This window comes from Cervus canadensis, chromosome 7, assembly GCF_019320065.1.
Source record: "Cervus canadensis isolate Bull #8, Minnesota chromosome 7, ASM1932006v1, whole genome shotgun sequence".
Classification (NCBI taxonomy): domain Eukaryota; kingdom Metazoa; phylum Chordata; class Mammalia; order Artiodactyla; family Cervidae; genus Cervus; species Cervus canadensis.
Genome location: NC_057392.1, coordinates 40,648,096 through 40,662,722, shown reverse-complemented (window position 1 = coordinate 40,662,722; position 14,627 = coordinate 40,648,096). Strand labels below are relative to the sequence as shown.

The window sequence follows — 14,627 nt, the reverse complement described above, 5'->3', positions numbered from 1 at the left end:
CTGTAAGAGCATATAGTATATATTAATAATATATAGCTTAATATATGAAGATCTGCTTCCTATATGCAAGAAGAAACACTAAAAAAATGAATTCTTCAAATAACACCTGCATACTGTAGACAAAATACAAACCCCCCTCCAAAAGAAAAAACCTACAAACTGAAACAAAGCAAAAAGTCTTACAACTACATGAATGTTCTGGACACTAAGCAGGTAGGTTTTGAAGAGGATTCTAAACTTAGAGCAAGTGACCAACATGGAATGAATTCCTCAGTTTTCATAATTTTGACCCCAAAACAGTCATGACCCACAAACATAGCTGTGGCTGCACCAGAATACCTCAAACTCTGATAGAAAACCCACTGCTTTTCTGGAGGGAAAAATCACAGAAAGTGGCCTGGTCAAATGTCAGATGCTGAAGAATGAGGGGGAATCCTCCAAGAGGGAAGGTCTGTGCATGAACTCTGCACACGCCTTAGGTTGCCTTCTGAAGCATGCATTCATAGGTCAGATTCAAACTAGTAGTAGCAAAAAGAAGTGACCACAGAAGGCAAGAGAGAGTGCTCACAGTTCAAATCTAACCATGTTAACAGCCAGTTAAACAAAAACAAGAGCTTCATCACTTGTCAGAAGAATATGACAGAACACAGTCTGCACAGCACAATATTTAAGGTGTTCAAGATACAATCAAAATTATCTTAGTTACAAGAAAACCTAGAGAATGTAATTCATTTTAAATGGAAAAGACAACCTTTACTTCTTCCTTTCTGATTTGGAAAGCTTTTACTTTTTTAATTTAAAGTAGCTATTTATGCCTAATTGCTCTGGCTAGGACTTCCAGTGCAAGGAGCACATGGAGAGCAAATAAGCTATTCTCTATTTTTGCATATGTTTGAAATGTTCAATAGTTGAAGAAAATTTACAGATAAACAGCATAAAAAGAACATCCAGAACATATTCTGTTCCTTGAAGAAGAAAGGGGATAAGGGGGAGGGATAGAAACAGTATTTGGAAAAAATGCTGGCTGCAAAAATTTCAAAATAGATGAAAAGCATTAAAACCCAAAGGTCTGGAACTCATATTTCCTTTAAGACCAGATTTCCCTCTTGTTTAAAACAACTAAAAAAATGAACAACATATAAGAAACAATGGTTTTCACGATATTAGGCAACAAAGGACAATGCTCTGTGAAAGTCAGGAAAGAAATGAAGTGAGCCTTACGAGTGCTCTAGCCTATTGTCTTCAGAAAGTTGTCTGGCCTCATAGCCAGGAAAGTGAACCCAAGAAGACCTCGGCAGATCCCTAAGATGAGCAGATGGAACTGAGATCCTGGGGAAACCATGGTAGCTATAGTTCACAGGACAGAGTGCCAGAGAGGAGACAACTGCACAGAAAGAACTCTGGAATCTGCAGAAGTTCCCCTTGAAATAATCCCATGTGTGGATCAGTACACGTGTGTGAGGAAACTCCCCAACACCACAGTTCAAAAGCATCAATTCTTCGGTGCTCAGCTTTCTTTATAGTCAAACTCTCACATCCATATGTGACTACTGGAATAGCCATAGCTTTGACTAGACGGACCTTTGTAGGGAAAGTTTTCTGCTTTTTAACATGCTGTCTAGGTTGGTCATAACTTTTCTTCCAAGGAATAAGCATCTTTTAATTTCATGGCTACAGTCACCATTTGCAGTGATTTAGGAGCCACCCCAAAATAAAGTCTGTCACTCTTTCCACTGTTTCCCATCTATTTGCCATGAAGTGATGGGACTGGATGTATGATCTTAAGTTTTCTGAATGTTGAGTTTTAAGCCACCTTTTTCACTCTCCTCTTTCACTTTCATCAAGAGGCCCTTTAATTCTTCACTTTCTGCCATAAGGGTGGTGTCATCTGCATATCTGAAGCTATTGATATTTTTCCCGGCAATCTTGATTCCAGCTTGTGCTTCATCCAGCCCAGCATTTCTCATGATGTACTATGCATATAATTTAAACGAGCAGGGTGACAATATACAGCCTTGACATACTTCTTTCCCAATTTGGAACCAATCTGTTGTTCCATGTCCAGTTCTAACTGTTGCTTCCTGACCTGCATACAGATTTCTTAGGAGGTAGGTCATGTGGTCTGGTATTCCCATCTCTTTAAGAATTTTCTATAGTTTGTCAAGATCCACACAGTTAAAGGCTTTGGCATAGTCAATAAAGCAGATGTTTTTCTGGAACTCTCTCACTTTTTCAATGATCCAATGGACATTGGCAATTGATTTCTGGTTCCTCTGCCTTTTCTAAATCCAGCCTGAACATCTGCAAGTTCACAGTTCATGAACTGTTGAAGCCTGGCTTGGAGAATTTTGAGCATTACTTTACTAGCGTGTGAGATGAGTGCAATTGTGCAGTAGCTTGAGCATTCTTTGGCACTGTCTTTCTTTAGGATTGGAATGAAAACTGACCTTTTCCAGTCCTGTGGCCACTGATAAATTTTTCAAATTTGCTGGCATATTGGGTGCAGCACTTTCACAGCATCATCTTTTAGGATTTGAAATAGTTCAACTGGAATTCCATCACCTCCACTAGCTTTGTTCATAGTGATGTTTTCTAAGGCCCACTTGACTTCACATTCCAGGATGTCCGGCTCTAGGTGAGTGATCACACCATCGTGATTATCTGGGTCGTGAAGATCTTTTTTGTACAGTTCTTCTGTGTGTTCTTGCCACCTCTTCTTAATATCTTCTGCTTTTGTTAGGCTCATACCATTTCTGTCCTTTATTGTGCCCATCTTTGCATGAAAATTACACTTGGTATTCTCTAATTTTCTTGAAGAGATCTCTAGTCTTTCCCATTCTCTTGTTTTCCTCTATTTCTTTGCACTGACCACTGAGAAAGGCTTTCTTATCTCTCCTTGCTATTCTTTGGAACTCTGCATTCAAATGGGTATATCTTTCCTTTTCTCCTTTGCCTTTTGCTTCTCTTCTTTTCATAGCTATTTGTAAGGCCTTCTCAGACAACTATTTTGCCTTTTTGCATTTCTTTTTCTTGGGGATGGTCTTGATCACTGTCTCCTGTACAACATCACAAACCTCCATCCATAGTTCTTCAGGCACCCTATCAGATCTAGTCTTTTGAATCTATTTGTCACTTCCACTGTATAATCATAAGGGATTTGATTTAGATCATACATGAATGGTCTAGTGATTTTCCCTACTCTTTAAGTCTGAATTTGGCAATAAGAAGTTGGAGAAACATACCATGCTCATGGATTGGAAGAATCAATATTGTCAAAATGGCTATTCTACCCAAAGCAGTCTATAGATTCAATGCAATCCCTATCAAGCTACCAACGGTATTTTTCACAGAACTAGAACAAATAATTTCACAATTTGTATGTAAATACAAAAAACCTCGAATAGCCAAAGTAATCTTGAGAAAGAAGAATGGAACTGGAGGAATCAACCTGCCTGACTTCAGACTCTACTACAAAGCCACAGTCATCAAGACAGTATAGTACTGGCACAAAGACAGAAATATAGATCAATGGAACAGAATAGAAAGCCCAGAGATAAATCCACGAACCTATGGACACCTTATCTTTGACAAAGGAGGCAAGGATATACAATGGAAAAAAGACAACCTCTTTAACAAGTGGTGCTGGGAAAACTGGTCAACCACTTGTAAAAGAATGAAACTAGAACACTTTCTAACACCATACACAAAAATGAACTCAAAATGGATTAAAGATCTAAATGTAAGACCAGAAACTATAAAACTCCTAGAGGAGAACATAGGCAAAACACTCTCCGACATAAATCACAGCAAGATCCTCTATGACCACCTCCCAGAATATTGGAAATAAAAGCAAAAATAAACAAATGGGACCTAATGAAACTTAAAAGCTTTTGCACTACAAAGGAAACTATAAGCAAGGTGAAAAGACAGCCCTCAGATTGGGAGAAAATAATAGCAAAAGAAGAAACAGACAAAGGATTAATCTCAAAAATATACAAGCAACTCCTGCAGCTCAATTTCAGAAAAATAAATGACCCAATCAATAAATGGGCCAAAGAACTAAACAGACATTTCTCCAAAGAAGACATACAGATGGCTAACAAACACATGAAAAGATGCTCAACATCACTCATTATCAGAGAAATGCAAATCAAAACCACAATGAGGTACCATTACTCGCCAATCAGGATGGCTGCTATCCAAAAGTCTACAAGCAATAAAATGCTGGAGAGGATGTGGAGAAAAGGGAACCCTCTTACACTGTTGGTGGGAATGCAAACTAGTACAGCCGCTATGGAGAACAGTGTGGAGATTCTTAAAAAACTGGAAATAGAACTGCCATATGACCCAGCAATACCACTTCTGGGCGTACACACTGAGGAAACCAAATCTGAAAGAGACACGTGCACCCCAATGTTCATCACAGCACTGTTTATAATAGCCAGGACATGGAAGCAACCTAGATGCCCATCAGCAGACGAATGGATAAGGAAGCTGTGGTACATATACACCATGGAATATTACTCAGCCATTAAAAGAATTCATTTGAATCAGTTCTAATGAGATGGATGAAACTGGAGCCCATTATACAGAGTGAAGTAAGCCAGAAAGATAAAGATCATTACAGCATACTAACACATATATATGGAATTTAGAAAAGATGGTAATGATAACCCTATGTGCAAAACAGAAAAAGAGACACAGATGTAAAGAACAAGAAACTTTTGAAACTCTTGTGGGAGAAGGTGAGGGTGGGATATTTCAAAAGAACAGCATGTATACTATCTATGGTGAAACAGATCACCAGCCCAGGTGTGATGCATGAGACAAGTGCTCGGGCCTGGTGCACTGGGAAGACCCAGAGGAATCGGGTGGAGAGGGAGGTGGGAGGGGGGATCGGGATGGGGAATACGTGTAAATCTATGGCTGATTCATATCAGTGTATGACAAAACCCACTGAAAAAAAAAATAAATAAAGGAAAAAAAAAAAAAGAAGTTCATGATCTGAGCCACAGTCAGCTCCACAGTCAGCTCAAAAGAAGCCGGCCTGCAAATAGTATGATTATCGGGTTCCATTTATATAAAATCCAAAAGAGTCAAGCTAATCTAGAAGCTAGAATAGTGGTTATTTTCTGGAAAAGAAAGGGTAGTTATTGGAAAACAGTCACCATGTGGTATTCTGAGGAGATGAGAACTTACAGTCTTTTGACCTGACTGGTGATTTCCTGGCTCTGTTCAAGTAGTGATAGTCAAGTTGTGCAGATTTGATCCCTGCAATTTTCTGTATGTATGCTTGAAAAGTTTTAAAAATGAAAATATGTTTTCCCATATTACCAGGAGGAAGAAAAATCATATAATCATCTCAACAGATATAGAAAAATAATTTGATAAAATTTAATAATTCATGGCAAAACTTCTCAGAAAACAGATTATGAAGGGAACTGCCCTAATACTATTAGTAGCATTTATAAAGCACAATAAACACCATAATTAATGGTTAAATAAGGATTTTTTTTTTAGATTGAGTGCCAGCAAGGTAAACCACGGTAGCTACTTCTATTCAACATTAATTCTGCTGGAGATCCCTAACCAGTGTTCTGTATCAGTCAGGATTCCAACAGGAAACAGCACTTTCTTTTTTTTTTTTTTGAAACAGCACTTTCAAAACAGAAAAATTCAAAGAGGTTTATTCATAAAAGTATTGTTTTAAAGAAGTAGGCATTAGGTAGTCACAGGAGATAATGCAATAATCCAAAGCTAGGAAACACTGAACTTTGAGACTGAAAGTCAAGAGGAGGGAACATTACTGTAATTCAGGAGAAAAGAGCTGTATAAAGTAAGATGCCTTAAGAGAACCAGTGACTTCCAGAAAACTCAGGACAGATAGATCATGGAGAAAAGGACAGGGGAATAAATCTGATCTCATTCTCTTCCCATCTTTCTCCACAGTTTCCTACTGGCTTAACCCACTGTAAATCAAAAGGAATGAGAGCCTATTGATCTGGCCCATGCAGATAGCTTCTCTGCAGGGTAAAGAAGAGATGAAGGTAGATCTGAGGGCATTATAAGACATGCAAAAAGACAGACAGAAAGAAAATATAGGGATTGGAAAGGTTAAATATGATATGATTGTATATGCTGGAATACCCCAAATATTCACAAGTACTTGATTAGAAATATTGAGTTTAACAAGGTTGCTGCAAATAAGATCAACAAAAATTAGTTACATATCTATATGTCAGAAATTAGAACCTGAAGTTTTAAAAGTTTCTAGTTATAATAGCATCAAAATTATAAAATACCTATGAATAAATCCATCAAAAGATATGTAAAATCTTTATGCAAATAATAATGATACTGGAAGAAATTAAAGACCTAGATAAATGGGGAGGATAAAACTTATTGTTTCAAGCTGGTATTCAATACTTCTCCCCAAATTGATCAACAGAGCCGAAGCAATCTCCCCACAAAATCCCATCAGTGTGTGCTAGTGTGTGTGTATGTGTGTAACTTCACAAATAATTCTAAATGCTGAAAAGGAAATGCACACCTAAGAAAAGACCCTGATGCTGGGAAAGACTGGGGGTAGGAGGAGAAGGGGACGACAGGGGATGAGATGGTTGGATGGCATCACCGACTCAATGGACATGGGTTTGGGTGGACTCCGGGAGTTGGTGATGGACAGGGAGGCCTGGCATGATGCTGTTCATGGGGTTGCAAAGAGTCAGACACAACTGAGCGAATGAACTGAACTGAGCTGAAGAACAACCAAGATATTTTAAAAGAAGAATAAGATGTGAGGACCTGCTCTGGTAGATATTAAAACTTATTATGGGGAATTCTAACTAAGAGATTCTTGTAGTGGAGCAAGGATCAACAAATATACCACAGGAGTCAAATAAAAAAACAGTGTGGAAGGTACTGTCTTTTCCTATAAGGTGCTTTGTCAGTTGGATGTCTGCTTGAAAGAAAATAAAGCTTGACTTCACCTCACATCCTACACAAAATCAATTCCAAACTGATTCGATATAAATGTACAAAGCAAAACAAAACAAAATCCATAAAAAACTTCTACAAGATAATACAGGGACTAAGGTGAGGAGCTTGGGCTAAGAAGACACTTCTAATATAGGACACCAGATGTAATAAAATAAATTTGAATATATAAAAATTAAAAAATTCCTGTTGATCAAAAGATATCTTTAAGAGATAAAATACGAAGGCAAAGAGTCAGAGAATATACATGTAACAAGCACATCAACAAAGAGCTCTCAACCAGAATATATAGAGAACTGTTACAAATGATTTTAAAAGAAAATATAATAGAAAAGAAATATTTCCAAATGGCCAATAAACAAATGAAAAAGTATGCAACTGCTTTAGTACTCAGGAGAAATAAGTTGAACCTGCAATGATTTATTACTGTTCATCCATTAAAAAGGCTAATGCTGAAAAGACTGGTAATACTGTTGGGTTTAAGTGGTAAGGATGTAAGACAACCAAAACTCTAATACACACTGCTAGTGGGAGTGTAAATTGGTGAAAATTTCCTTGGAAGATCATTTGATGTAATGTACTAGAGCTGAGCTACACATACTTTAGAATCCAGCATTCTCTCTTGTGGGTATGTACCCAAGGGAAATGTGTATTTATGTGTACCAAGAGACATGCGCATGAAAGTTCCTAGGAAAAAGTTTTGTAATAGGTTATCCTGAAGGTCCATATTTATCACAGAATGAATAAATTGTGGCATTTCAAGTGATGAATGCTATATAGCAATGAAAATAAATGAACTACAGCCACACACAATAGCATGGCTTAATTTCACAGACATAGTTTTGAGTAAAAGAATGAACAAATGAATCTCTACTACATGGTTCCCTTTATATAAAGTTTAAAAGGTTGACAAGTCTACACAAATACAGAGAACAAACTAATGGTTACCAGTGTGGGGGCAGGGAGCAAATAATTGGGTGTAAGACAGGCTCAAGCATGTATTGTACAACATGGGGAATATAGACAATGTTTTGTAATAACTGTAAATGGAAAGTAAGCTTTAAAAATTGCATAAAAATTTAAAACTAAAAATATTTTTAAGTCTAAAAAATAAAGCAGTTTGGTTCTAAAAGTCATGTTCTTAACCACTAAATAAAATAAAATAAAAATTTCAAAAATCTGACAAGTCTAAACAAGAGTGTTTTATGATTCATGTTTCATGGCAAAGTTAAAAAGAAAAGTGAGAATGTCATTACCATAAAAGTCAGAATAATAGTCCCTTTGTGGGAAGTGATAACCTTGAGGAAACCGAAGGGGACTTCTCAGACGCTGCCGATGTTTAGTTTTTTGTTTTTTGTTTTTTAACCTGAATGGCAGTTACAGATGTGCTCACTTCATGACCATTGACTGAGTTGCACATGTTTTGTACACTTGTATGTGTGCTATATATTTATAAAAAAAAAAAAAAAAAAGAAAGTGTTAAAAAAGAATAACAAGGTTGCTCTTTTTCTCCTATTCCATACCTGGCCCAGCATAAAATTCAGGGGATCCTCTGGCTTTTCATAGACTAAGTTTTCAGTGATCTGCTGAGAGAGAGAAAGATATTACATTATGGTTCTGAACTAAACTTATGTGGTCAGGTTATACCTGAAGTAATATGTTGCATTAACCTAACAAGTACCACAGCATTTTTTTTTTTTTTTGTATCACAGTATTTAAAAAAAATTCATATATGTCTGCATATTGACAAATTACTTCCTTACTACTGATAAGTTTAGGTAAATTAAGGTAAAATGTGGATGAATAAAGATTTAGTAATAAATAACAGTGGGTATTTTTCTAGTTTTTAAGATCAAAGAGGTAGTGAGAAGGTTTTGGAGGAAGTTTTTATTTTGAGAATTGTGATTTTGCTAGACTGATTAATCAATAAATAATTTACTTCAAAGAACAAAGAAACTTTTTTGAGTAAAAATTTTAAAACACTATGATTTTTACATAGAAACTTCCTAAGGCATTTGATTCTAAAAGGTTAGAATGATGTTCTGTGTTTGTAATAATAAATGAGAAAGCATATCAAAGACTTCAGAGACTCACTTTCATACGTTTTGTTGCTGTTGAATAACAAAAATTATTAATAAAGTAAACAATTCTCATTGGCAGGGAATAACAATAGGGCAAATTTCTGGTATAAAGTATTTTGATCTGTTTAATGCATGCATGCTCATTAATCATTTCACATATATTTCTACTGAGCACATTTATAACTAGTTTTACTTATCACAATGTTCAATGCATAAACACTGTTTTTTCTTGACAGATGAAGAAAATAGCTTACAGAATGATTAAAATTCTACTTTCTAGGGCTCTGTCCTTCAGTTTAACAATTAGTAGTTCTTTGTTAAAGCCAGAAAGCCCAGCAGTTAGCATTCTTCCACAAAAGGACATTTTAAAGAAAGAAGCGGCATAGAATAACATTAATAAAGTAAATATCACTTATCCCTGTTATATGAGGACACTGAGATTCACAGAAATTAGGTAATCTCCTCCAAATTACAAAGATGAGAAGGAGCAAATTTAGCTTGGAGACTTGGGCTAATAGATTATACAATTTGTACACTTTCCTCTACATCCTACTTCTTTAAACTTAAATTTTTCCAGCTTAAATGTTTTCATGTGAGGTGGGCCATTCTAACCTGGGCTTCCCTGGTGGCTCAAACGGTAAAGAATCCACTTGCAGTGTGAGAGACCTGGGCTCAATTCCTGGGTTGGGAAGGTCCCCTGGAGGAGGGCATGGCAACCCACTCCAGTATTCTTGCCTGGAGAATCCCCATAGACAGAGGAGCCTGGCAGGCTATACAGTCCATGGGGGTCGCAAAGAGTTGGACATGACTGAGCGACTAAGCATGCATTCTTACTTACAACTTTATAACCACATGATAAAAAGTTACTTCATGTATGTATGTTATTACATATGTGTATATGCCTTGCTGGGTAATAATATTAAAATACACATTCAAGGAAAACAGAAACAAAGCAATCCACAAAGCAACAAAACTTTTAAATGTGATAATATATAATGCTATATTGGTCAAGGAATGTCATACTTTAAAGAAGGTTCCACCTCCATATCCTGAGGTCAGTAAGATTTGTAATTTCAAGAATTAAAAGTAATTTTTTGACAATTGATATAATTTTAATCATAATAGTATATCAGTGGATTATTTATTGACTCTAAGTAATTCTAGATCTTCATTCAGATAGTTGTCATTAGGCATCAACAGATAGGTAAAAGGAGAACTATAGCTTCATTTAATTTTTTAAAATTAACCTATTTATTTTAATTGGAGGCTAATTACTTTACAATATTGTGGTGGTTTTTGCCATACACTGACATGAATCAGCCATGAATGTACATGTGTCCCCCAGACCTGAACCTCCCTGCCACCTCCTTCCCCATCCCATTCCTCTGGGTTGTCCCAGTGCACTGGCTTTGAGTGCCCTGTTTCACATAGATGAAACAGTTCAAATAGATGAACTTGTTCATCTATTTCACATACGGTGATATACATGTTTCAAAGCTATTCTCTCAAATCATCCTATCCTCGCCTTCTCCCACAGAGTCCAAAAGTCTGTTCTTTATATCTGTGTCTCTTTTGCTGTCTTGTATATAGTGTCGTTGTTACCATCTTTCTAAATTCTATATATATGTGTTAATATACTATATTGGTGTTTTTCTTTCTGACTTACGTCACTCTGGATAATTGGCTCCAGTTTCATCCACCTCATTAGAACTGATTCAAATGCATTCTTTATAATGGCTGAATAATATTCCATTGTGTATATGTACCACAGCTTTCTTATCCATTTGTCTGCTGATGGACACCTAGGTTGCTTCCATGTCCTGGCTGTTGTAAAGGAGAAGGCAATGGCAACCCACTCCAGTACTCTTGCCTGGAAAATTCCCTGGATGGAGGAGCCTGGTGAGCTGCAGTCCATGGGGTTGCTAAGAGTCGGGCACGACTGAGCGACTTGACTTTCACTTTTCACTTTCATGCATTGGAGATGGAAATGGCAACCCACTCCACTGTTCTCGCCTGGAGAATCCCAGGGATGGGAGAGCCTGGTGGGCTGCTGTCTATGGGGTCGCACAGAGTCGGACACGACTGAAGCGACTTAGCAGCAGCAGCAGCTGTTGTAAACAGTGCTGCGATGAACATTGAGGTACACGTGTGTTTTTCAATTCTGGTTTCCTCGGTGTGTATGCCCAGCAGTGGGATTGCTGGGTCATATGGCAGTTCTATTTCCAGTTTTTTAAGGAACCTCCACACTGTTCTCCATAGTAGCTGTACTAGTTTGCATTCCCACCAATAGTGTAAGAGGGTTCCCTTTTCTCCATATCCTCTCTGGCATTTATTGTTTGTAGACTTCTTGATGGCAGCCATTCTGACTGGCGTGAGATGGTACCTCATTGTGGTTTTGAGTTGCATTTCGCTGATAATGAGTGATGTTGAGCATCTTTTCATGTGTGTGTTAGCCATCTGTATGTCTTCTTTGGAGAAATGTGTGTTTAGTTCTTTGGCCGATTTTTCGATTGGGTCATTTATTTTTCTGGAATTGAGCTGCATGAGTTGCTTGTATATTTTTGAGATTATTTCTTGGTCAGTTGTAAAAGCAACTTCTAATTACTTCATTTTTATGTGGTTTCTTGGGACTTTCCTGGTGGTCCAGTGGTTGGGACTTCACCTTCCAATGCAGAGGGGTATGGGTTGGATCCCTGGTGAGGGAGCTAAGATCCCACATGCCTTGTGGCCAAAAAACCAAAAAAATAAATAAAAAGAAGCAATATTGTAACAAATTCAATAAAGAACTTAAAAATGTTCCACACTAAAAAAAATGTGGTTTCTTAGATGGTCACAAGTTGGTCATCTTTTGAAAATATTATATTCCTGCCTGGGAAATCTTTTTCTCTCCTTTTTAATTGCCAATATTTTGTCCCTCCTTCCTCAGTCTGGCTCAAAGTTTAACCCTTGACCAATTTTATTCCCCTGGCAACCAAACTATCAAATCTCTAATTCCTCTAAAGGGCTTCATATTATGGTAAGAATCATTCATTTGGTGTTTATCATTTACTACCTTAGATTAATACTCTTAATGCATTTACTGACTGACACTGAGATTATATCCTTTTTATAGCAAGCACCTTTTCTTGTACCTTTTAAGAGCCAGGTCAGTGTTTGTCTTTTATAATTACTTTAAAACTCACATTTTAAAAAGAGATTGAGAGGTTTACCTGGAATATTTGCAGAATGTGGTGTTTCTCCATGTATCGAAGTGAAACTTGATAAGGATCTTCATATACTATAGGAGGGAATCGCCTCTTAAAAGGTTGACTGTATGCATCAGAAATCCTTTCCTGGTATGCTGAAAAATCATCCTAAAATGGAAATATCCCCCAAGAAAGTCTTTAATGAATAGAAAATTCCCAGAAGTTTTGTTGCTACTGTTGATGTTATCAGTGGAATTTGGTATTGACGGGATCTGAACTCTAGAAACTAAACACCTTATGAGAGACCTGGCTGGTCCTCCAGGCAATGTAATGAACCTCAGGTCTTGAGAGGTGCCTTAGACATCACCAGTCTACTTTTCCCTTCACAGAAATATCCAACAGACTCCAAATTCCTTTCCTTTGGCAGAAGCTCAGAGAGGGGAAATGAGTTAGTTTCCCAGGGTTAGCAGCGGAACCAGGACTTGAAACCCAGGGTTCCTGCATCCTGGTTCATTGATCCTCCCTGAATGGCCTACTTAGGGTAGCTGAGAAGGCCACCCATCTCGTGATCTCCCACCCTACTCCTGCCTTTCTGAGTTCTATGGGTTACACATACCACAGCATGTGCCCTCTGCCTGCATTCTCCCAGAACCCTGGCTTGATCTCCAACCTCCCAGGTGGGTATCAAATGTCCGTTTAACCTACAGGCTCAACTTCTGTGGGCTGAGGTTTTTCTCGACTGATGACATAGTCCAGTTTAGATGAAATGGAGGGAAACCTTTCAGAGTAGGCTTGTTCTCTCGTTTGTAAAGTACTGTTATCAAATGGCATGAAGACTCGCAGGTCAGCTACACTTTCAGTGTCAGTTTCATTGGAAGTCTTGGATATGCTGGCATCTGTCTGGCTAGGCTCAAATTTGCAGGGTTGCACTTTGAAGTCAACCTTTTCCTCTTCCATGCCGTAGCCAAGTTGTCTGAATATGTTGTCATCAGACTGTTCTCCGTAGTCAAACAGGTTGTCTTCTGTGTAATCATGCTCTTCGCCCAGTAAGTCATCAGCCTGGTCAGATTCACCACCAGCCTTGTCAGAGTCAGTCTCAGGGTGTTCATCTGGTTTAGTAGCCTGGTCATGCACTTTGCGGTGAGTCTTTGCAGCTCTTCTGTGGTCAACTTGGTCAGATGATCTCTGATCAACTCGTTCATAAGTTTTTGTCTCAATCAGGCCGGACAATCTACTTTCAATTTGTTGAGCAGTTCTTTGGTCAGCTGGTCGGGGCATTCTGTGATCACTCTGCCCATGGGCTCTTTGTAAAGATAGCACAGATGGCTTTCGGTCGAACTGTTCAGAAGCTCTTCTCTCAGCTAGGCTGGACGTTCTCCGTTCAGTTTGCTCATAAGTACCTTGTTCAGGCAGGGCAGACATCTGGTTGTCAGTATGTTCAGACCTGACACCATCAGCTTGGCTAGATGCCTTGCTGTCCATCTGTTCTGACATCCTCTGATCAGCCTGATCAGATGTTTTATGACTGGCAAAATTAGCATGGTCAGATGCTCCGAGGTCAGCCTGATCAGATGTTCTTTCTCCCATGTGTTCATCTACTTTGTAGTCAGCTTGATTACCTATGTTGGGTTCAGCTAGGCCAGACACCATTTGGGCAGTCTGGTCAGCTGCTCTGTCATCAGTCTGGTCATCTGCCTCCACTTCATACTGGTTCTGCCTGCTGTCTTCCTGGCCATCTGTGTGGCTGTCATCTGGGGGCTTGGCTGGTCTTTGGATTTCCGAGGATTCGGTGGGAGCCTCTTCTGGAGGCTTTTCCATTTTCTGCCCGGTACCCGACTGGTCCAGATTGCCAGACTCTGTGGGTGGGGCCGGACCTAGGTCGTCTAGGCAACCGTCAGAGCGTGTGTGAGTGACAACAATGCCCATGGGCTTTATTCCGGGCCTCCGCGCTGGTTCTTCCAGGCGTGCTGGCGAACGCTAGTGAGTGTCGGGCAGTGAGCGGGACTTCCTGCGGCTGCCTGGGGACCAGCTGCCTCTGGGCGCTCAGAGTGGATGCGAGCTCAGGATGTGAGCTCAGCTCACCTTCTCCCAAGAAGAGGGGTGACTACAGGCTGGTGTCGCCACAGCCCAGTGAGCAGGCCTCAGGGCTCTGTGAAACGGTGCCTTAGAGCGCTCCCCTCCTTGCTTTTTTCTTGCAGAGGCCCAGTGTTGTGTGTGAAATTGGATCCTACAGGTATCTCTGGAATCAACAGAACACGCGTCCAACCACACGAGGGCGGCATACCTGAACAGAGGTTACTGCTGCCATCAAACAGACCCATGATTGATGGGCTACGTGTATAACCACAGTTGTAGTGCAGAGTAT

At 38.9% G+C, this 14,627-nt stretch overlaps 1 protein-coding gene across 1 annotated transcript in view; it reads right to left on the bottom strand.

Moving 5' to 3' along the window:
• The window catches only part of TEX55 (testis expressed 55), a 20,970-nt gene extending 6,782 nt beyond the window's left edge, over nt 1–14,188 (bottom strand). Inside the window, exons 1-3 of the mRNA XM_043473378.1 lie at nt 12,968–14,188; nt 12,287–12,430; nt 8,520–8,582 (exon numbers count right to left, since the gene is read on the bottom strand). Coding sequence (XP_043329313.1) covers nt 8,520–8,582; nt 12,287–12,430; nt 12,968–14,188 — 1,428 coding nt within the window. The remainder of the gene's footprint in view (nt 1–8,519; nt 8,583–12,286; nt 12,431–12,967) is intronic.
• Between the last annotated feature and the right edge of the window lie 439 nt (nt 14,189–14,627).